Source organism: Haematobia irritans, chromosome 1, assembly GCF_050003625.1.
Source record: "Haematobia irritans isolate KBUSLIRL chromosome 1, ASM5000362v1, whole genome shotgun sequence".
In the NCBI taxonomy this organism is placed as follows: Eukaryota; Metazoa; Arthropoda; class Insecta; order Diptera; family Muscidae; genus Haematobia; species Haematobia irritans.
This window is the reverse complement of record NC_134397.1, coordinates 65294902-65319287: the sequence shown is the minus strand read 5'-3', so window position 1 is coordinate 65319287 and position 24386 is coordinate 65294902. Positions and strand designations below refer to the sequence as shown.

General features: G+C 32.8%; 1 protein-coding gene across 2 annotated transcripts; it reads right to left on the bottom strand.

Moving 5' to 3' along the window:
- Positions 1 to 3992: 3992 nt before the first annotated feature.
- Positions 3993 to 23197, bottom strand: LOC142221089 (uncharacterized). 2 transcript variants are annotated; one of them, XM_075290621.1, is made up of 9 exons: positions 22961 to 23195; positions 21210 to 22897; positions 21021 to 21148; positions 16820 to 17028; positions 16603 to 16753; positions 7735 to 8160; positions 7322 to 7671; positions 6918 to 7250; positions 3993 to 4363 (listed from the first exon to the last, which is right to left on the bottom strand). In XM_075290621.1, the coding sequence occupies exons 1-9, from the start codon at positions 23101 to 23103 to the stop codon at positions 4237 to 4239; spliced, it is 3555 nt and encodes a 1184-aa protein (XP_075146736.1). In that variant the 5' UTR covers positions 23104 to 23195; the 3' UTR covers positions 3993 to 4236. The 2 variants fall into 2 exon arrangements, with proteins under 2 accessions (XP_075146736.1, XP_075146735.1); XM_075290620.1 differs by having other exon boundaries at positions 7322 to 8160; positions 22961 to 23197.
- Between the last annotated feature and the right edge of the window lie 1189 nt (positions 23198 to 24386).

Below are 24386 nucleotides of genomic sequence, written 5' to 3'. Positions count from 1 at the left end.
TCATGAAGATTAGCTGATTGAGTAAAAATGATTGAGTTTGAGTATTTTTGTTTGCTAACTTTAACAACGTGAACTAAAAATAAGAAAATAGTTGTATACAAATATATAGTGCACAATTTTACCAAAATATAAAATAGGGCATATTTTCAAAAAATGGGAGAGGTTTTGCTTAAAGTGAGTTCATAAGTCTCTCAAATGAGTAAATTTTACTAAAATTGTACCTGTTTTGAACTTCGTACAACGCTAGACATTTTACCAAGTTTAAAATTCATTTTTTTTAATTCAACATTTAAAATTTTCTTAAACAACAGAAAAAATATTATGTTGCAATTGGAAAACATACATTTTCTTGCATGGTGGGTTCACTTTTTTTGGGTGTAGGAACACAAAAGTACATTTTGCAAAGAAAAAACTGAGCTAAGTTACGCGTTTAATTAAATGCAAAAAAAAATAATTTGTGCTAGAGTTTCTGAAATTCTAATTTTGCAGATAAAGGTCTTCGACATTTATCAGTTAAATCTGAAGTCAGAATTAACTAGGTCGGTATTAACCAAATAAAGTGCTTATTTTCATTCATCACAAATCTGAACTTAGTCCATCATTCCCTCTTTTTAAGTTAAATTAACTAACGTACACAAAAAATTATTAGTCATGAAATAGAATTTAAATTGGCTTTAATGCCATAAAGAGTTTACTATGTTTTAAGCGTGTTGTTACAGAAAAGGGTTTAATATGCAGATTTTATAAGACAAATGTTCTCCTTTATTTATGCTATTTTCGGCTGCAGACCGCGGTTGCCAGAACTCTACCAAATGTGGTAGTTTTTTTACTATTTGGTAGATTGCTAGAATTCTTGATGTTTTGTTAGATTTTGCAAAATATTAATCTTCAAATAAAATGTATTTCAGTTTTTAAAAAAATACGAATTTGACACAAATTTCTAGAAATAAATTTGACAAAATTTTATATAGAAAAAAAAATTGAAAAATTTTCTATTGAAATAAAATTTTGACAAAATTGTCTATATAAAAAAATATTGACATAATTTACTATAGCAAAAACAAAATTACAAAAAAACAACTGACAACATTTTCTATAGAACAAAATTTTCTATAGAAATAAAATTTTGACAAAATTTTCCAACGAAAGAAATTTTGACAAAATTTTCTAACGAAATAAAATTTTGACAAATTTTCTATAGCAATAAATTTTTAACAAAATTTTTTATAGAAATAAAATTTTGACAAAATTTTCTAACAAAATAAAATTTTGACAAAATTATCTATAGGAATAAAATATTAACAAAATTTTCTGTAGAAATAAAATTTTGTCATAATTTTATTAAAAAACTTCAAAATAAATATTATACAATTTGGTAGATTTTTGATAAAATTTTCTCCAAATTTTGTTAGATTAATTTTGGCACAAGTGACAACCGTGCTGCAGACTCTATAGAAAGAAATTTTTCTATAGAAATAAAATTTTAGCAAAATTTTCTATAAAAATAAAATTTTGACAAAATTTTCTATAGATATAAAATTTTGACAAAATTTTTTATAGAAATAAATTTTTACAAAATTTTCTATAGAAATAAAATTTTAAAAAACTTCAAAATAAATATTATATAATTTGGTAGATTTTTGGTAAAATTTTCTCAAAATTTTGTTAGATTATTTTTGGCACAAGTGACAACCGTGCTGCAGACTCTATAGAAAGAAATTTTTCTATAGAAATAAAATTTTAGCAACATTTTCTATAGAAATAAAATTTTGACAAAATTTTCTATAGAAATAAAATTTTGACAAAATTTTCTAACAAAATAAAATTTTGACAAAATTTTCTATAGAAATAAAATTTTGACAAAATTTTTTATAGAAATAAATTTTTACAAAATTTTCCATAGAAATAAAATTTTGACAAAATTTTCTATAGAAATAAAATTTTGACAAAATTTTCTACAGAAATAAAATTTTGACAAAATTTTCTATAGAAATAAAATTTTGACAAAATTTTCTATAGAAATAAAATTTTGACAAAATTTTCTAACGAAACAAAATTTTTACAAAATTTTTTATAGCAATAAATTTTTAACAAAATTTTTTATAGAAATAAAATTTTGTCATAATTTTACTAAAATACTTCAAAATAAATATTATAAAATTTGGTAGATTTTTGATAAAATTTTCTCCAAATTTTGTTAGATTAATTTTGACACAAGTGACAACCGTGCTGCAGACTCTATAGAAAGAAATTTTTCTATAGAAATAAAATTTTAGCAAAATTTTCTATAGAAATAAAATTTTGACAAAATTTTCTATAGAAATAAAATTTTGACAGAATTTTTTATAGAAATAAATTTTTACAAAATTTTATATAGAAATAAAATTTGGCAAAATTTTCTATAGAAATAAAATTTTGACAAAATTTTCTATAAAAATAAAATTTTGAAAAATTTTGTTATAGAAATAAATTTTTACAAAATTTTCTATAGAAATAAAATTTTGACAAAATTTTCTAACAAAATAAAATTTTGAGAAAATTTTTTATAGAAATAAATTTTGACAAAATTTTCCATAGAAATAAAATTTTGACAAAATTTTCTATAGAAATAAATTTTTAACAAAATTTTTTTATAGAAATAAAATTTTGACAAAATTTTCTAACAAAATAAAAGTTTGACAAAATTGTCTATAGAAATAAAATTTTGTCATAATTTTATTAAAAAACTTCAAACTAAATATTATAAAAGTTGGTAGATTTTTGGTAAAATTTTCTCAAAATTTTGTTAGATTATTTTTGGCACGAGTGACAACCGTGCTGCATACTCTATAGAAAGAAATTTGTCTATAGAATTAAAATTTTAGCAAAATTTTCTATAGAAATAAAATTTTGACAAAATTTTCCATAGAAATAAAATTTTGACAATATTTTCTATAGAAATAAAATTTTGACAAAATTTTCTATAGAAATAAAATTTTGACAAAATTTTCTATAGAAATAAAATGTTGAAAAAATTTTCTATAGAAATAAAATTTTGACAAAATTTTCTATAGAAATAAAATATTCTATAGAAATAAAATTTTGTTAGAAATAAAATTTTGACAAAATTTTCTATAGCAACAAATTTTTAACAAAATTTTTTATAGAAACGACATTTTGACAAAATTTTCTATCCAAATAAAATGTTTACAAAATTGTCTATAGAAATAAAATTTTAACAAAATTTTCTGTAGAAATAAAATTTTGTCATAATTTTATTAAAAAACTTCAAAATAAATATTATAAAATTTGGTAGATTTTTGGTAAAATTTTCTCCAAATTTTGTTAGATTATTTTTGGCACGAGTGACAACCTTGCGGCAGACTCTATAGAAAGAAATTTTTCTATAGAAAAACAAATTTTTAACAAAAATTTTTATAGAAATAAAATTTTGACAAAATTTTCTAACAAAATAAAATTTTGACAAAATTGTCTATAGAAATAAAATTTTGCCATAATTTTTTTAAAAAACTTCAAATAAATATTATAAAAGTTGGTAGATTTTTGGTAAAATTTTCTAAAAATAAAAATTAAATAAAAACATCAATCCAACGTTTTTTTTTTAATCGATCTATAGCCGAAACTATGATAAGTATTGCTTAAAAATAAAATAAAAAGGTCAACGATAATCAATCAGAAATAGAAATAAAATGTTGACATAATTTTGATCTAAACCTTCAAAATAAACATTTTTAAATTTGGTAGATTTTTTGTAAAATTTTCTTCAAATATTGGTAGATTATTTTTGGTACGAGTGACAACCGTGCTGCAGACTCAAGTTCCTATTTATAGGAAATCTCCAAAGTTGTGAAAAATTATGATTTTGAGAATTAATCAAATATTATAGTGCAATGGCTTTCCTGTTATAAAAAATGTGCCCCACATAATCGTATATTTCAGACTCCCAGTTCCAGTGTCACAATTCGAGTACAAACAAAGAAAACCAAACAAACTTAATTTTGTCTTAGTGCAAAAATTTATTTTTTTTCTTTATCCTTTCTTATTATATTTACTAAAATTATTTGAAACATTGCGTAATGTTAAAAAATCGGAAAATTGATACATAGCTTACATAATATTCGTTTTAATAATTACTAAAACTTATTTAAAACAAAAATTGTTATAACACAAATTCCTAATGGATTAAAGGTGTAGTAGGATTAGTGCAGACTGTGTTTGGTCCTCGTAAGATTTACTTTATTTTACTCTACGTGAGGCATCTGAGGCTGTGGGTGGAGGCGGTGGACCACGTTTATGCAATTCATCCAAGTAATTAACAACAATTGTGGTACGTTCATCAGCTATATGTTCCAGGATTAAATACCTAAAACGAAAAAATAGAGGGTATAAGTGAAAAGAAACCAAAATTGTTATTAGTGGCAATGGTAATGGGGACAAACGAAGTAAAAATATTTAATAATTATAAAAACAAAGTAATTATTACCATATTAATTAGCATTGGCATATTATTCATATATTTCTCAGCCTTCATTAAGAAATACGATCTTACATCAAAACAAAAGAATATATAGTACATTCACCATATCATTATGAATTTCTTGTCCCGATAAACCTTTTTTATGTAAATATTTAATGACAGCACGCATTTCTAATTTTTCCCATTGTAAAAAAATTGCGGATGCGTCTTTTTTGAACACCTGTTTCTATATGAAGGAGTTGCCAGATCGAAACAAAATTTAACATGTGTTTATAAGTTTCCAAAACACTTAACTTTTTTCTGTTTATACCGCGCTTTTTGTGCTAGGCTAAGAAGTTTCCGAACTGCCCTCGGCTTCGACATTCGGCCAAAAATCGATAATCGGCCACGAATCGGCCTTCGGCGTCAAGAGGCCAATTAATCGAAGCCGAAGCTTTTGGAATAATTTATTATACCCTCCACCATAGGATGGGGGTATATTAACTTTGTAATTCCGTTTGTAACACACCGAAATATTGCTCTAAGACCCCATAAAGTATATATATTCTGGGTCGTGGTGAAATTCTGAGTCGATCTGAGCATGTCCGTCCGTCCGTCCGTCTGTCTGTTGAAATCACGCTATCTTCCGAACGAAACAAGCTATCGACTTGAAACTTGGCACAAGTAGTTGTTATTGATGTAGGTCGGATGGTATTGCAAATGGGCCATATCGGTCCACTTTTACGTATAGCCCCCATATAAACGGACCCCCAAATTTGGCTTGCGAGGCCGCTAAGAGAAGCAAATTTCATCGGATCCGGCTAAAATTTGGTACATGGTGTTAGTATATATAGCCCCCATATAAACCGATCCCCCGATTTGACTTGCAGAGCCTCTAAGAGAAACAATTTTCATCCGATCCGGCTGAAATTTGGTACATAGTGTTAGTATATGGTCTCTAACAACCATGCAAAAATTGGTCCACATCGGTCCATAATTATATATAGCCCCCATATAAACCGATCCCCCGATTTGATTTGCAGAGCCTCTAAGAGAAACAATTTTCATCCGATCCGGCTGAAATTTGGTACATAGTGTTAGTATATGGTCTCTAACAACCATGAAAAAATTGGTCCATATCGGTCCATAATTATATATAGCCCCCATATAAACCGATCCCCCGATTTGGCTTGCAGAGCCTCTAAGAGGAACAATTTTCATCCGATCCGGCTGAAATTTGGTACATGGTGTTAGTATATGGTCTCTAACAACCATGCAAAAATTGGTCCATATCGGTCCATAATTATATATAGCCCCACATAAACCGATCCCCCGATTTGGCTTACGGAGCCTCTAAGAGAAGCAAATTTCATCCGATCCGGCTGAAATTTGGTACATGGTGTTAGTATATGGTCTCTAACAACCATGCAAAAATTGGTCCATATCGGTCCATAATTATATATAGCCCCCATATAAACCGATCCCCCAATTTGGCTTACGAAGCCTCTAAGAGAAGCAAATTTCATCCGATCCGGCTGAAATTTGGTACATGGTGTTAGTATATGGTCTCTAACAACCATTCAAAAATTGGTCCATATCGGTCTATAATTATATATATATATATAAACCGATCACAAGATTTGACCTTCGGAGCCTCTTGGAAGACCAAAATTTATCTTATGCGGTTGAAATTTGGTACGTGATGTTAATATATGGCCTCAAACACCCATGCAAAAATTGGACGATATCGGTCCATAATTATATATAGGCCCCATATAAACCGATCCCCAGATTTGACCTCCGGAGCACCTTGGAAGAGCATAACTCTTCCCATTCGGTTGAAATTTGGTACGTGATGTTAGTATAGGGTATCCTACAACCATGCAGGAATTGGTTCCTATCAGTCCATAATAATATATAGCTCCCATATAAACCGATCCCCAGATTTGACCTCCGGTGCCTTTTGGAGAAGCAAAATTCATCCGATTTGGTTGAAATTTGGTACGTGGTGGTAGTATATGATATTTAACAACCATGTGAGTTGAAATTTGTGGATGACAGTCTTTCGTAGAAGTTTCTACGCAATCCATGGTGGAGGGTACATAAGATTCGGCCTGACCGAACTTACGGCCGTATATACTTGTTTGATATTGAATTGTCCAAGTGTTGAATTTGTCTTAGTCAAAGCACTCAGTACAAATAAAACGTAAAAAAATTATAAAAAAACCTTTTTGTCATTACAATATCAAGCTACTGGACTACATTACCTTTTATTGTTGTATTTATGCATTTTTCTAATATTGAACACCAAATTTCATTTGAGGAAAATAATCGGATTCGGCCGATTATTTCCTTTTTTGCCAAACATCGGCTTCGGCCAAAAAACCCGCTCTCTTCGTACCTTTTTGACCGAAGAAGATGAAGGAATTTAACATTTGAGTCATTGAATTCTTGTACATACCTTTTGTCCATTTTTAGAATATCTAATATTTCTTTAAGATGATTGGGATTTTCCTTGACTAATTCATGACTCTTGTGTGTGATGAGTTTACACTCCTTCAGCAATTCCTTAAGTGCAATTTTGGCTGCCATCTGTTTGTCAACTATATAATCTCGAAATTCTCGTTCACATTTTTCGGAGTTATTGTATTTCAAATAACGTGGGTCATCTTTGACAAGTTTCTTAATATCCTTCCAACTGCTGGTTAAATCAAGGCTTGATATTTCATCCAACATTTCACGGAATTTCTCACGTTTCTTCTTCATTAAACTATCGATATGTTCATTGAAGATTCTATAAAAGGGATATGTTTAAAAAATGGTTTAATATATGATAACTTTTACAATTCTTCATACTAAGTTTACCTTTCACGATCATCACGATCCAAAAACTCGACCAACTCCCAGCGGTGATCCTTACGGAGTTGACGTTTTACTTCTTTCCATGTAAAATCGGGATTTCTTACCAAATCGGTAAGCAAGGCATTGAAATGGCCCACAGCCTCTTCACGCTTGTGCAATTCACGCTCCTTATCACGATCACGTAAATGACCGGCTAATGTCCGTTGGACTTCCTTCTCACGTTCCCTTATACTTTGTTCAGCTCTTAGTTGACGGTCCCGTTCCTTGGCTAAACGTTCGGCTTCCTGTTCCTCTTCATCATGATCGCTGGCAGGAGGTGAATGATCCTCTTCAGATTGATGTTCTCCTTCCTCCTGTAATATAGAAAATACTTGAGTTTGGAGCAGAATTTTTCCAAGTTCCAATTTGTTACTAACATAGTCTTTATTTTTCTTTTTGTCTTCTTTGTCTTTGCTGGACTTTTCTTTACGATCCTTATCTTTATCTTTGCTGCTGCCACCATCTTTGCCATCACGATCGACATGATCTTTGGTCCGACTGCGACTTCGTTCCCTTCTTTCCTTGTCTTTGCGGTCACTCTTGCGTTCCGATTTCTTTTCACGTTCTCGCTCCCTTTCGCGTTCACGCTGCTCTCGTTCCTTTTCACGTTCCTTTTCCCGGCGCCTTTTCTCCTCCTTCATTATGCGTAGATAATCATGGAAATATTCCTCACGATACATGGAATTCTCCACAGCTCGATAGCGGGAATCCATTTCGAATTTCTTCTTGATGTCATGCCAACGACTGTGACGATCTATAGAATCCCCACGTTCACGCAGCATCTCTATGAAATCCTTGCGTATCTATAGATCCCACCCGCACCCGATCAAATATAGAGGAGAAATGGAAAACAACAAAAATTCTTAGTTTTTCAAAGGCATTTGCATTGTGCTAAGTGAAGACTTAAAATTTACAATCTTAACAACTACCTTAGCTTATATTTAGAAAAAAAACTATCTTACAAAACTAATGACACATTATAGTTACGTTCGTTTAGCTGAAAAAGAAGTTTATTTGGTTAGTGGTGTGTAAAAAGACTTAAAACAACTTAGAAATTCAATTTTGTAGGAATTGATATAAAATAAAATTAAAAATAATTCTGTGTGCATCTTGGGGAATTTGTTTTTTTTTTTTGCGAATAATCGGATGGACGGACAAATAGACGCACACGCTCATATATTTGTATGGTAGAAAATCTAGAGGGTAAACAATATTTAATTTTTATGTAGAGACGTTTAAAATTTCGAGTTTTTTTATCAATTACAATTTCACATCAATTTTTACATTCAAATTCATGTATTATGAAAAGCCGGACGCTAAAAAATCGACTTTGACTTGGATCCAAAGTCGCTTGGAGTTTTGACATAATTAGTATCTTATAAAAATGTATACCCTCTCCTGTCCCACAAGAGCAGCGTTGCCAGAATTGTTTCACCAAAAACCGCTAGATTTGACAAAAAAAAGCTAAAAAAAGCTAAATTTTTTTGTATCAAAAGTTATATTTTTGATTGAAATTTAGCAAACTTAAAGGCTTTATTTTAATTGTATTCATTTTAATTCTACTTCTGTGAAACTATAACAATATTTAAATCATATTAGCTCTGTTTGCGTACTCGATACATTTTGATTACTATCACAAATTTTTACCGGTAGTCCTTCGTTTACATTTCAGAGTAAAAACATTTTTCCCAGTAAAAATTTGCAATTATCAGCTGGTTAATCATCAACAAATCCAATTGCACTAGAATTAGAAAATATAAATATCTTTCGTTTTAATTGGTTAAAAAACCGCTGAATTAATGATAAATTCGTGAACGTGTACACTTCTACTAATTTTACCCAAGAGAATAAAACCCATTCTTACTATCTTGCAAGTTTATACTGAATAACTTTAATTGGAAAATTACCTAAACAAACCTATTGTTGTCCAATTTTCGTAAAAGTAAATCCATTTCATTAACCATGCCCTATTGCCCCAATTTTTTCTGACATACACTGAAAAAAAGCATGTCCGGTTCCAAAGATTTTGTACACTAATGATTTTGGCATTGATTCTGAATTGGAATTTATTCGTTTTTCAGCTTTTTCTTCATGGGCTATTAAAGAGCTTTAAAAACGCGCTAACGAAAATTTAAATTTCCAAATTCAGACTCGACTTCAAGTAGAAATTATTCTATGTATACGTTTTTAAAATAAAGTGTCGAAAAACATCTTCTATTTTTGAACGCTTTTTTTTTGATTTGTGGTCAAGATACAAAAACTCCACATATTTAAAGACTTTTTCTTTAATTTTAAGAATTTTTTAGAATTGACCCTAGCCTTCTTTCATGTAAAAATGGTTAGGTTAGGTTAGATTAAAGTGGCGGCTCGATTAAGATTCAGGCTCGCTTAGACTATTCAGTCCATTGACTAAAAGTACCTATTACATATGGGCACTTCTAGTTTTAACCGCTGGACCTTCTCGATTATTTCCAACCAGATTGTTCCAAAAACATTAGCAGACTGCTTAAGTTAACGTTTTCCAGGTCCGCCAGTAATATAAAGCTATATGCCTTGCTTACGCCTTACACAAAATGAAGGACACTCACACAAGAGGCGTATAATTGATTCCTTTTCCTCCGCATCATGACAAATCATACAGTAGTCATTATACTTCGCACCAATAGGTTTTGCAAATTCGCCTATCAGGCAGTGACCCGTTATAGCAGATATCAGAAGTGATATCTGACGTCTTGAGAACACTAGCATATCCAGTGTGCGGTTCAAGTTTAAATGGGGCCATATTCTCCCATCCAACATTTGCCATCAAACAGCCTTCTCACGCAGTATGAGCTTGCAGGTAGCCGGGGGCATACCAACAGATTGTAGTTCCCCTGGAATATGTAAGGTAGTCCCTCGCCTTGCCAACTCATCCGCTTCGCATTTCCCCGGTATGTTCCTATGGCCAGGCACCCATATTAGGTGAATAAAGGGTGATACGGTCAAAATTTGGTCAAGGGAAAACGCGTGTAAATCGGTGAAATCGTTTATTTAAAAAATCAAATCAAATTTCTTTTTCAAGTTCAATTAGTATAAAATTGAGGAAAAATAATTAGTTAGGCTTTCGCTTTTCCAAATCCGAATTGCCGGGCCTCACGCTTGACACCTGATCAGATTTTGTACAGCCACCTTGTCCACCTTCTTCGCCGCAGAAAGCCAGTTTGCCTTGAACTGCTGCTCGTCCTTAGCAGTTTTTTTGGTCTTCTTTAGGTTCCGCTTGACAATAGCCCAGTATTTCTCAATTGGGCAGAGCTCTGGCGTGTTGGGAGGGTTCTTGTCCTTGGGAACCACCTGCACGTTGTTGGCGGCGTACCACTCCATGGCCTTTTTACCGTAATGGCAAGATGCCAAATCCGGCCAAAACAGTACGGAACAACCGTGTTTCTTCAGGAAAGGCAGCAGACGTTTATTCAAACACTCTTTCACGTAAATTTCTTGGTTGACAGTCGCGGAAGCTATGAAAATGCTGCTTTTCAAGCCACAGGTACAGATGGCTTGCCAAACCAGATATTTCTTTGCGAACTTTGACAGTTTTATGTGCTTGAAAATATCTGCTACCTTTCCCCTTCCTTTTGCCGTATAAAACTCCTGTCCCGGAAGCTGTTTGTAGTCGGCTTTGACGTAGGTTTCGTCGTCCATTACCACGCAGTCAAACTTCGTCAGCATCGTCGTGTACAGCCTCCGGAATCGCGCTTTGGCCGTCGTATTTTGTTTATCATCGCGATTTGGAGTCACTACCTTCTTGTAAGTCGTTAGTCCGGCACTTTTTTTGGCTCGATGCACGGTTGTAGACGATACACCCAGCTTATTTGCGGCATGTCGGAGAGAGAGGTTAGGGTTTCGATTGAAACTACCGGCAACTCTGTTTGTCGTCTCAGCGGATTCCGGTTCGATTCCCCCCGATCCAGACTTCCTGGCTATCGACAAACGTTCCCCAAACACTTTAATTACATTTGTAACGGTTGATTTGGCAACTTTTAGCGATTTTGCCAGCTTTGCGTGCGAGTAGCTCGGATTTTCGCGATGCGCGAGCAAAATTTTGATACGCTGCTCTTCTTGCTTGGACGGCATTATGACAACTGAAGAGTGAATTCCAAAATCAAAATAGGAGCAACATTCTACACACACACACACCTTCAAAATGAGGGGTGTTCAGGTTTTTTAAATGCAAAATTGAAAGAAATACGTCAAGTTTATATTGACCAAATTTTGACCGTATCACCCTTTATTGTGCTGCTCAGCCATCTCATTGAGAGATTTGCGGCAGTCGATGGTCGTTTTCGAGTTAAGAAACACAGAGTCCCAGGATTTTATTGCAGGTTGACTGTCTGACTATATAACAGGTTGGCTGATAAGTCCCCGGTCTGACACATAGATGGCGTCGCTTGTATTAAATGCATTTTATTTGTATATAGTACCAACCTTCAAATGATTCGTGTCAAAATTTGAGGTCTGTAAGTCAATTAGTTTGTGAGATAGAGCGTCTTTTGTGAAGCAACTTTTGTTATTGTAAAAAAATGGAAAAAAGGAATTTCGTGTTTTGATAAAATACTGTTTTCTGAAGGGAAAAAATAAGGTGGAAGCAAAAACTTGGCTTGATAATGAGTTTCCGGACTCTGCCCCAGGGAAATCAACAATAATTGATTGGTATGCAAAATTCAAGCGTGGTGAAATGAGCACGGATGACGGTGAACGCAGTGGACGCCCGAAAGAGGTGGTTACCGACGAAAACATCAAAAGAATCCACAAAATGATTTTGAATGACCGTAAAATGAAGTTGATCGAGATAGCAGAGGCCTTAAAGATATCAAAGGAACGTGTTGGTCATATCATTCATCAATATTTGGATATGCGGAAGCTCTGTGCAAAATGGGTGCCGCGCGACCTCACATTTGACCAAAAACAACAACGTGTTGATGATTTTGAGCGGTGTTTGCAGCTGTTAACTCGTAATACACCTGAGTTTTTCCGTCGATATGTGACAATGGATGAAACATGGCTCCATCACTACACTCCTGAGTCCAATCGACAGTCGGCTGAGTGGACAGCGACCGGTGAACCGTCTCCGAAGCGTAGAAAGACTCAAAAGTCCGCTGGCAAAGTAATGGCCTCTGTTTTTTGGGATGCCCATGGAATAATTTTTATCGATTATCTTGAGAAGGTAAAAAACCTTCAACAGTGACTATTATATGGCGTTATTGGAGCGTTTGAAGGTCGAAATCGCGGCAAAACTGCGCCATATGAAGAAGAAAAAAGTGTTGTTCCACCAAAACATTGAGTCATTGAGAACGATGGCAAAAATTCATGAATTGGACTTCGAATTGCTTCCCCACCCACCGTATTCTCCAGATCTGGCCCCAGCGACTTTTTCTTGTTCTCAGACCTCAAAAGGATGCTCGTAGGGAAAAAAATTGGATGCAATGAAGAGGTGATCGAGGCCTATTTTAAGGCAAAAGCGAAAATGGTATCAAAGAATTGGAACGTCGTTATAATCGTTGTATCGCTCTTGAAGGGAACTATGTTGAATTATAAAAACGAATTTTGACAAAAAAATGTGTTTTTCTTTGGTAGACCGGGGACTTATCAGCCAACCTGCTATGTACCCTCCACCATAGATTGCGTAGAAACTTCTACGAAAGGCTGTCATCCACAATCGAATTACTTGGGTTGCGGCATCTTAAAACTTCTTAACATCGTTTTCTAAATTGTGAGTTAGTCCATACGTGGCATATATTAGACAAAAAGGTATGAATATGTACGTCTACAAATCGATATGGACTTTTTCACGGTACGTAGAGAGCCAAAATTGAAATATGGGGGTCGCTTATATGGGTGCTATATACAATTATGAACTTAATATGGATCAATTTTTGTGTGATTGGGAATCGATTTATCTGAGGGCTATAGATAACTATAGACCGATATGGACCTAGTTAGGCATGGTTATTAGCGGCCATATACTGGCACAATGTACCAAATTTGAACTGACTCGGATGAAATTTGCTCCTCCAAGAGGCTCAAAAACCAAACCTCGGGATCGGTTTATATGGGGGCTATATATGATTATGGACTGATATGGACCACTTTTGGCATTGTTGTTAAATATCATATACTACCACCACGTACCAAATTTCAACCAGATCGGATGAATTTTGCTTCTCCAAAAGGCATCGGAGGTCAAATCTGGGAATCGGTTTATATGGGCGCTATATATAATTATGGACTAATATGAACCAATTCCTGCATGGTTGTTGGATACTATATACTAACATCACGCACCAAATCTCAACCGAATCGGATGAATTTTGCTCTTCCAAGGGGCTCCGGAGGTCAAACCGGGGGATCGGTTTATATGGGGGTTATATATAATTATGACCGATTCAACTGAATCAGATGATTTTTGGTCTTCCAAGAGGCTCCGGAAGCCAAATCGGGATCGGTTTATATGGGGGCTATATAAAATTATGGACCGATGTGGACCAATTTTTGCATAGTTGTTAGAGGCCATGTACTTACACCATGTACTAAATTTCAGCCGGATCGGATGAAATTTGCTTCTCTTAGAGGCTCCGAAAGCCAAATCTGAGCGTTGGTTTATATGGGGGCTATACGTAAAAGTGGTCCGATATGGCCCAATTGCAATACCATCCGACCTACATCAATTACAACTACTTGTGCCAAGTTTCAAGTCGATAGCTTGTTTCGTTCGGAAGTTAGCGTGATTTCAACAGACGGACGGACATGCTAAGATCGACTCAGAATTTCACCACGACCCAGAATATATATACTTTATGAGGTCTTAGAGAAATATTTCGATGTGTTACAAACAGAATGACAAAATTAATATACCCCCCATCCTATGGTGGAGGGTATAAAAATCAACTTGTCGATTTTCATTAAGAAAAATCGATGTCAATTTTAAAAATCTTGAAAAGTCTACTTAAATAGGGTTTGACAATTATTTTTTTTATTAAAAAAAATAGTGTTGTATAAGAACTCTTTAATTGAAGTTTATTTTCGATTGAATTCAAGTGCAACTCCGCCTTCGGACTTATCAGAATTATGTTAAACCCTTCAGTTTGTGTGTGGGAAGGTTTGGTTACTTTTACAGGACTAAAAAAAGATGTAAATAATGGAGACTATTGCACAATGAACATTCTTCCCATGCGGTAAAGAAAATTAATTTTAGACAATATCAAAAGTTGAATAACCAGTTGTATAGATCAGTAGATTTTTAAAATGGCGGTAAAACGATTGCTCAAATTTGAAGACCACAAAAAGTGTTCGATAACCATATGAAAACAAACTTTTAATCGCCTTTTAAACCCTCTATTTTTAATATTCCAACTTCGTGATAATGTAGGATAAGTATCCTCCTTGACTTCAATTAATTACATTTTTAATAAACTTAGTGAGTTTGACAGAACACCAAAACCCAAAAAAAGTGGTGCCGACTCGGTTGTAATAAATAAAAAAAAAAAAAAATAAAAGAATTGAGATGCAGTTCTTGGTGAGGGAGAAAAATCACACAAATTAATTTGAATTTGAATAAAGTCTTGCAGTTAACTAAAAGGCAAATGACCTATTGCCATTGCATAAACCAATGAAAGGAATTTTTTGATGTTGTTAAAAAACGTTTTTTTTTTCATAAATCCATAATTGGCATTTGTAAATACCAAATGTGGACCTTTTTCTGGCTAAATTGCATTTTTTTTTTATATTTAGTTTGTGTAAGACGTCGAATTCTTCGAAATATTAAATATTGTTTACACCTCTAATAAGCTGAAAAAGATGTACATTTAGATTAAAACATAAAAAATTATGTTTTCATACTGTTTCAACAAAAGCGTAGATCAGCAACGTGTCATGGTGATGGATCGTGGTAGTGGTGATAGGTGAATGGTTTGGCCAGTTTAACATCAAAGCTAATATAAGACGCCCACAACACTTGTGGAAAATGGTTTTTGGTGGTAGGTGGTCATACGGTCATAAGGGAGAACACTAGTGAACAGCCAACTCTAACCGCCGCCGCCGCCGCAACACAACACACAAAACTATGCTCTGTTGATAAACTGCACTATCAATTGTAGATGACGATAATTCCATAAGACTGCAATATTATATCCATCCATCGGACCATCGAAGGGCCTAACAGAAGGATGCAAAAACCACCAACGAAATAAATCAGCAAATATGGATATATTTTGACGTGTTTTTTTTTTGTAATGATTTGTTTTGATCAACATTCAACTGATTCTGTTAGAATAGGGATTTTTGTTTTTTTTTTTTGGATAACTCACCACAGATGTTGTGGAAAAATTATGAATGTTTGTAAATGTAAATCTCCTAGTAGTGTCAATGGAAGCCAATTTTATGTGCGCATTCATAGACCTCCAAGTATTGAACACCTTCATCTGCGGCCGCAGCATCTCCTTAGACAAGCTGACATCATAGAATCACACTGCTTTTGGCTGATTGGTCTTTAGGACGGGATCGTTTCTATTTTTATATTTGTGGTCTCAATGCTTCATTGATAGTTGGAAAATGTTGGGGTAACAACAAAAAATTTTTTTGCTAAACAATATTTCTTGATCAAGTTTACTAAAAAGCGAATAAACGCACTTACTCTACTCCGCCTTTTGTAACAGGTGCTTATTATTCCTATATACCTCCCTTTCTCTCTTTCACATTTTGTAACCACCTTCTGAAATTACTGGAGGGTAACTACTGTTTGTGCCTTTTCCTATGGCATCATTCTCATAGATTCAAGACTTTATTAATAAAGTTTTGTGATATAAATTGAAACATTAACAGACAGCGTATGCTTTGCAATAGAATCTGTATGCTGAAATCTGTTAAAATGGTTTATATATTGCATTTAAAATTTAAGAGAAATATATATATATATATATGTATGTCATCGTTATAATCATAAAGGTATAAAGATATTTATAAGAATACCAATTTATATGTATGTATATAAATAAGTAAAGTTAAAAAATGTTTTTATAATAATAGGAGTTGTGCATTATGGGGTCTTGTGAAAGGTCATCCCAATTACTAGGTATATAAATATTATATCAAATATCAAAAAAATTTGAAGAGTTATCATTGTCATCTATCTCTCCTTCGAATAGTGCGAGGAGAATAGCAATACAATGAATTCAAATTTTAATAAAATAAGACCTTATTGTTGTTTTACGTACCTGTTCTTTTTTCATTTGTTTTTCTTCTTTCTCGCGGCGTCTCACTTCTAACAGATATTCATTGAATAAACTTTCACGCTCTCGAACCTTTTCGATGGCCTTATAGCGTTCATCTTTTCCATAGCGCTGACAAAATTCACTAAACGATGACCTGAAATTAAAGCATAGATGATTAATTGTCGTATATGTTGCCATGTTCTTACGTTTGATCACTCACTTTCCATGCAATTTACAATCCTCCAAAAGGTTACGAAATTCTTCACGTTTTTGTCGCATTTTATTGCGTTTTTCTTTACGTTCCTCTTCGGCTCGATCTTTCACATACTTCTCGAATACCTGTTTACGTTCCTTGCAAGTTAGCAACAGATAGCGAGGATCAAAAACAATTTTATGCAATTCCTTTTCCCATGTACTGAAGGCAGAAACCTAAAAGGAAAGAAATCATTAGGACATTATTTTAAGAGCCAGACATTCACAAGGATCGTACTAAAAAGCTCAGATACCACCAACATATGTCCACTTATAATTTTACCTCTAAGAAATGAGACTAGTTTCGAATCTGTAGAAATGCTAATTACAAAGTTTTTAGCGAACATTTGTCAACATTTTATTTCTATAGAAAATTTTATCAAAATTTTATTTCTATAGAAAATTTTGTCAATATTTTATTTCTATAGAAAATTTTATTTTAGTAGAAAATTTTGTCAAAATTTCATTTCTATAGAAAATTTTGTTAATATTTTATTTCCATAGAAAATTTTACCAAAATTTTATTTCTATAGAAAATTTTGTCAAAATTCTATTTCTATAGAAAATTTTATCCAAATTTTATTTCTATAGAAAATTTTGTCCAAATTTTATTTCTATAGAAAATTTTGTCCAAATTTTATTTCCATAGAAATTTTTGTCAAAATTTTATTTCTATAGAAAATTTTGTCAAAATTTAATTCTATAGAACATTACCACATTCTTCATCAGCATCCTCTACTTGCTATAGAAAATTTTGTCAAAATTTTATTTCTATAGAAAATGTTGTCCAAATTTTATTTCTAAAGAATATTTTGTCCAAATTTTATTTCTATAGAAAATTTTGTCAAAATTTTATTTCCATAGTAAATTTTGTCAAAATTTTATTTATATAGAAAAGTTTGTCAAAATTTTATTTCTATATAAAAGTTTGTCAAAATTTTATTTCTATAGAAAATTTTGTTCAAATTTTATTTCTATAGAAAATGTTGTCCGAATTTTATTTTTCTAGAGAAAATTTTGTCCGAATTTTATTTTTCTAGAGAAAATTCGGACAAATATAATAAATAAAATTTGAACAAAATTTTCTATAGAAATAAAATTTTGACAAAATTTTCTATGGAAATAAAATTTTGACAAACTTTTCTATAGAAATAAAATTTTGACAAAATTTTCTATAGAAAGAAAGAAATAAAATTTTGAAAAAATTTTCTATACAAATAAAATTTTGACAATATTTTTTATAGAAATAAAATTTTGACAAAATTTTCTATACCCGTGTAAAAATTGAGAGATCTAATCATGTCTAATAATATCAAAGTATATATAATTATATCTGCTCAGATATGGTTGTAGATATAAATAGATCTACGGAGATATGTTATGTATAGTGTTATATATGATTAGATCTGATTCAAGATCTCATTATATATGTTGTTATATCTATTTATATCAGTCATATCTGGTAAGATCTAATTATATATCTTCATATATGACATCATATCTAATTATATATACTATATATAGCTCCATATCTAATTCTATATATTGCATTAAATCATGAACCAGTTGTGTAACACGGATAAAAAAATATTTGTATATGTTTGTGTGTAAAAATAATGTGTTTTTTACGAGAATACTAACGTGATATACTTGGTTACAAGCACGTATGTATGGTCGCACATCAAAACATGTGGTGAACATAACCAAACAATCTTAATATGTTGTGACAGTTTCAAGAAACCCTTTTAAATATCATTTTGAAGTGTCTTCATAAAATGCTTAACTTTCAGACACAACCGTCTTTTTGTTTTCAAAAATGTCACCCCATAACTATCACCATTAGCAACGCCTGTTGTTATTAAATTTGAAAAAAATATATATCAAATATTTGATAATGCGAGTTTCATATTTTTATTTCATATAAAAATCGAATGTCTTCTCATTTTTCGAGGAAGATAAATGAGTACGAGAAGCTGTGATAAGGTAAGTTTATTTTTTGTTCCTATTTTTATATATTGAATATTTTCTCTGTTTTAGGAGGATGAATTTGTGGTAGTCCAGGAAAAGATTAAAAGAAGACAGCGGAAGACAACGTAAAGATTTGTGACCAGGCCATATCCGAAGTTGCGATAGAAGGAAGTATTTTCCAATATCAAAAAGAATACAAATTTGGAGATGATTTTCATTGTGAACCGGATACATTCCCGTGCAATTAGTTATAGTATGGCATTTGGAGCTTCGCACAAACAATTCAATACAGCGCTGGTTTAAATTATTGGGTACGAGAAGCAAATTTTGGTAAGTATATGTATTATTTGCAAATATATCTTTAAATAGACTGATAATTCTTCTGTATATTTTATATTTTTCAGAGTTTTCATTCCGAGTAGCCAAATCAAGGAATTGCGAGACTCATTTAAAGAACTGTTTGCAGAGAGCAATGTACTAACGCCTTGGGAAATTTAAATGCCAGAACCCTTGGTGGCTATGTATATATTTTGTTTTTGTTGTTTTTTAATTCTTAGGCTTTTATACCTAGACATATATATAATGTACATATGTTTGATCCAACTTATAATATTAAATACTCTTTTCATTATAAAACCATAAAATAAATCTTTTTTATTAATTACTGTAATTTCACTAATTTTGGAAATTTGTAGATAAAATTATATATAATTAGATATATTAACATCTAATTATATCAAATTAGATATAATTAGATGTGGGCCAAATTTGAGATCTGATCAGATCTAATTCCTTTAGAATTAGATCTGATCAGATATTACCATTTTTCGGATCTGTCCAGATCTGCCTACATATACTATCATATCTAATCAGATATGGCAGGAGATCTAATAATATCTGGCCAGATCCACCAATTTTTACACGGGTAGAAATAAATGTTGTCATAATTTTTATCAAAAACTTCAAAATAAATATTATAAAACTTGGTAGATTTTTGGTAAAATTTTCTCCAAATTTTGGTAGATTATTTTTGGCACGAGTGACAACCGTGCTGCAGACTCTATAGAAAGCAATTTTTCTATAGAAATAAAATATTGACAAAATTTTTCAACGAAATAAAATTGTGGCAAATTTTTCTATAGAAATAAATTTTGACAAAATTAAAATAATAGAAAAATGTCTCAAAATTTTATTTCTATAGAACATTACCACAATTACCACATATAGAAAATTTTGCCACAATTTCATTTCTATATAATATTTTGTCAATATTTTATTTCCATAGAAAATGTTATCAAAATTTTATTTCTATAGAAAATTTTGTCAAAATTTTATTTCTCAAAAATTTATTCAATAGAAAAAAAATATTTTTTTTCCATTTCTATTATTTCAATAGAAAATTTTGTCAACATTTTATTTCTATAGAAAAGTTTGTCAAAATTTTATTTCTATAAAAAATTGTCTCAAAATCTTATTTCTATAGAACATTACCACAATTACCACATTCTTCATCAGCATCCTCTACTTGCTATAGAAAATTTTGTCAAAATTTTATTCCTACAGAAAATTTTGTCAAAATTGTATTTCTATAGAATATATTCTCAACATTTTTTTCTATAGAAAATATTTTATTTCTGTGGAAAATTTTATTTCTTCAGAAAATTTAGTCAACATTTTATTTCCATAGAAAATTTTGTCAAAATTTTACTTTCATAGAAAATTTTGTCAAAATTTTATTTCTTCAGAAAATTTTGTCAAAATTTTATTTCTATAGAAAAGTTTGTCCAAATTTTATTTCCATAGAAAATTTTATCAAAATTTTATTTCTATAGAAAAGTTTGTCCAAATTTTACTTCCATAAAAAATTTTGTCAAAATTTTATTTCTATAGAAAAGTTTGTCAAAATTTTATTTCTATAGAAGTTTGTCAAAATTTTATTTCTATAGAAAATTATCTCAAAATTTTATTTCTATATAAAATTGTCTCAAAATTTTATTTCTATAGAACATTTGCGAAGTACCTCCAAGTTGGAGAGGAATAGTTTGTAAAATCTACCAAGTCATTACGAATTCGACCATACTACCAAACAGTAAAAAATCTAACACTTTTGGTAGAATTCTACCAACTGTGGCGACTTTGATTACTACTGTTTTTGCATTGTGGCCATATTAGGTGTTTAAATTTTTTCCAAAAATACTTACATCTTTTTCCCTTAACATTTCCTTAAATTGTTTCACTCGCGTTTCCCATGGTACGAGTGCCCTTTCTTTTGCTGCTCTAACCTCTGCTTCTGCAGCCGCTTCACTGGCATCAGCCTTTTTGGTCTTATCTAAAAAACAATACATAGAAATTATTATATATTCTATCAATTAAATGGATTCAAGACATACTTAAACGTAATTTCTTGGTGGGAACCTCTTCAACATCTGAAGAGTCAGATTCGGTTTTGATCTTTATAACACCATCATCGTCATCATCTTGTGGTACAACTTCAATCGATTGGGCTTTTTTCATACTACTTCCCGATGCGGATGCTGCTGTTGAAATTGGCGTCTTGTCTTCTTCAACCTCCTCCTTTGCTTCGGTCTTCGCATTTACCAAACTTTTCAATTGCTCCGGTGGATTGTTAATAGCTTTATCAACTTCCTCACGTTCGAGTAATTCCTCAGGACGTTCCCAAACGGAACTTCGTGTTGAAGGATTGTAAAAGAAGACGCGAGCATCTCCAGTCCACACCACACACCAGGGCGTGCCTGGTATAGGTGTACTGGATATTGGCCGGCTTTTGTCGACCGGTTTAGCTACAGTATTGGCTTTCTTCTGTTCCTCTTCAGCCTTTTTGCGCTTCTCTTCAGCATATTTCTTGGCTTCTTTTTCTAAAGCTACTGTTTGTGACATTTTTGAAGTTTCCGCAGATTTTGCAGCAGCTGCTGCAGCAAAGTCAACAAAAGCTGCTGCAGGATTTCCCTGTTGCATGTGCATTAGGGGATTTAGCAAATGTGGTGGCATCCCAATACCAGGCATTAAAGCCGGAGCATGGACAGCCGGTGGCGGAGCTGTTTGTGGTGTAGCTCCGTGGGCTGCCATTCGAGCTGCTTCCATATCGCGTAAAGCCTGAGGTTTCTCCCAAACACTTTCACCCCTGGCGGCATGGTAATAATAAGGTCGTCCATCAGGAGCTCTATGCTCGGACCATTCTGCTGCTCTGGCAATTACAGCAGGATCTATGACGCCTGGTTTTATGATAAGATTTTTCGCAGGCTTATCATGGGCAGCAACTTGATGCATATGCTGTTGTTGACCCCAAGGCATTCCCCATGGAGCTCCAGGTCCCCCGGGGGCAGAACCTGGGAATCCAGCCGGATATCCTGGCGGTGGCATTCCAAATGGAGGATGTTGAAAGTTGGGCGGTGGATGAACACCAGGAGGAAAAAATGGAGGTGGTTGCTGATGTAAACTGGGCGGAGGTTGTGAAACTTGTGGATGTCCAGCGGCTGCAACATTTGGTGGAGGTTGAGACATCGACTGTTGCTGAGGTGGACCAGTCATTTGGCTTATTTGCTGCGTTGGTGGAGGTTGAGACAAAAGGCCTGGTGGTGGTTGAGATGTTAAGGCATTGGTGGAGGATTTATCAATTCCGCCATCTGTTTTGTCTTTCTCCTCAACGCCATTAACTTGGTTCGTAGATTGATGTGTTGATGGCGGCAGTTGCTGCATTTGCTGTTGTTTTTTATTCATTTCCTCAATTTCACTTTGTGACATGACTTTGACGTTAGGACCCTCTGGTTTGGTCCAAGTTGTCTCCCTTGTCAGAGCATGATAGTAGTAGGATTTGCCTTCATCGGTTTTAGTTTCTACCCATAACTCCAATTGAGGTGGGCCGCCGCCACCACCACCAGGACCTCCGGGAGCAGCATTGTTCGTCCAATTGGGATCAAATGGCCGTCCACCAAAATTTCCACCTGCTCCCCTGCCACCACCTCTGTTATTGAAATGCATACTAATTGACGCACCGCCTCTTCCACCACGAAAAGCAGGTGGGGCACTCAAAACGGTTTTAGGTGGCTGCGTGTGCGACCTAGACGAAAAATACAAACGATATAATTATGAATGAATGAAAATGATTCCAGGTAATGCTTACCATTCTTTGTCATTTATGTCCGTATTAGATTCTGCAGTATTCTCACCACCATTTAAATTCATCGATTCATTGTTAATTTCATTGTTTTCACCACCATTGGCAGTAGAATTGCTGCTAGAATTGATATCAGGAGCAGCCTCCATATTTTGCTCTTTGAATTAACTTAAAATTTCCTCTTTTATTGAACACCAACGCGACCTTTTTGCATGTATAACTCAATTTTATATTCTAATGCTAGAGTACGAAGCCGATGTAGATCTGTGAATGAAAAATATTATGTTTGACGGCGTTCGTGCATTACGTCATCCAAATACAAGCGTAAATGCGTTGCGTAAAGAGACCAGCGTATATCAGAGATGGGAAAACTGGGAACGACGTACTTTCCCAAACCAATAAACACAAGCATTGGAGAAATGCTTATATTCAATACGCTTTCAAACATTTTTTTAAAGAGAATCGCGTTCTCAACAAAAAACAGACATTACCCTCAACAGTAGAAATCAACTCGTTAGCAACAATTTCTCACCATATTAGCAACAATTTTTCAAACTAAATTTCATTTTAATGCTACAAAACTATTGGAAAATTTGTTGAAAGCAAGCAATTTGCAAGTCCATTTGAATTAATGTTGAAGATGGGATTCACTATAAAATTGAAATGGCGTTACCTATGAAAAATGATCATCCTTGTGTTTGTCGGGAATGAGCGTTTTTCAAATGGAACAACTTTTCAGTTTGAGGGTAAATATTGTTTTCAACATAAATTCAACTTGAAACAGTTCATCTTCAATAATTGTGAATTAATTCCAATTTGCCAAAATGTTGACGAAATCTTCGAAAATGTGTTGAAGTTACCACAAAAACGTCTCGCATGAGTGCCTTTTTAGATAAATTTAGAATGACGCTAATAAGAGCCCCTTCAAACTATTAGAAAAAGTGTATTTTAAGATAGTTGTAAAATAATCATTGTTGTCAAGCAAAACACGATTTTTTAGAAATTATTGAGAAAATCGCGTTTTCGACAAAAAAAAACAGTCCTAAGGTGGGTACTAAGTTCGAGTTTAGCCGCTAAAATCAAAAATAAATCTGCAAAAACAGTATAAAATCACAACTTTTTTTGGCAAATTTTATTATAACTTGTTGGGGATTGAGCCAAGGCAGCAATTTCACTTGAAATGAATTGTTAAGGAGGGTATTAAGTTTGAGTTTAGCCTTAGTACCCTCCTTAGGACTGTTTTTTGTTGAAAACCCGATTTGCTCAACAATTTCTAAAAAATCGTGTTTTACTTGACCACAATGATTATTTTACAACTATCTTAAAATACACTTTTTCTAATAGTTTGAATGGGCTCTTATTAGCGTCATTCTAAATTTATCTAAAAAGGCACTCATGCGAGAATCTTCATTTTTTCACGATTACTTTTCTT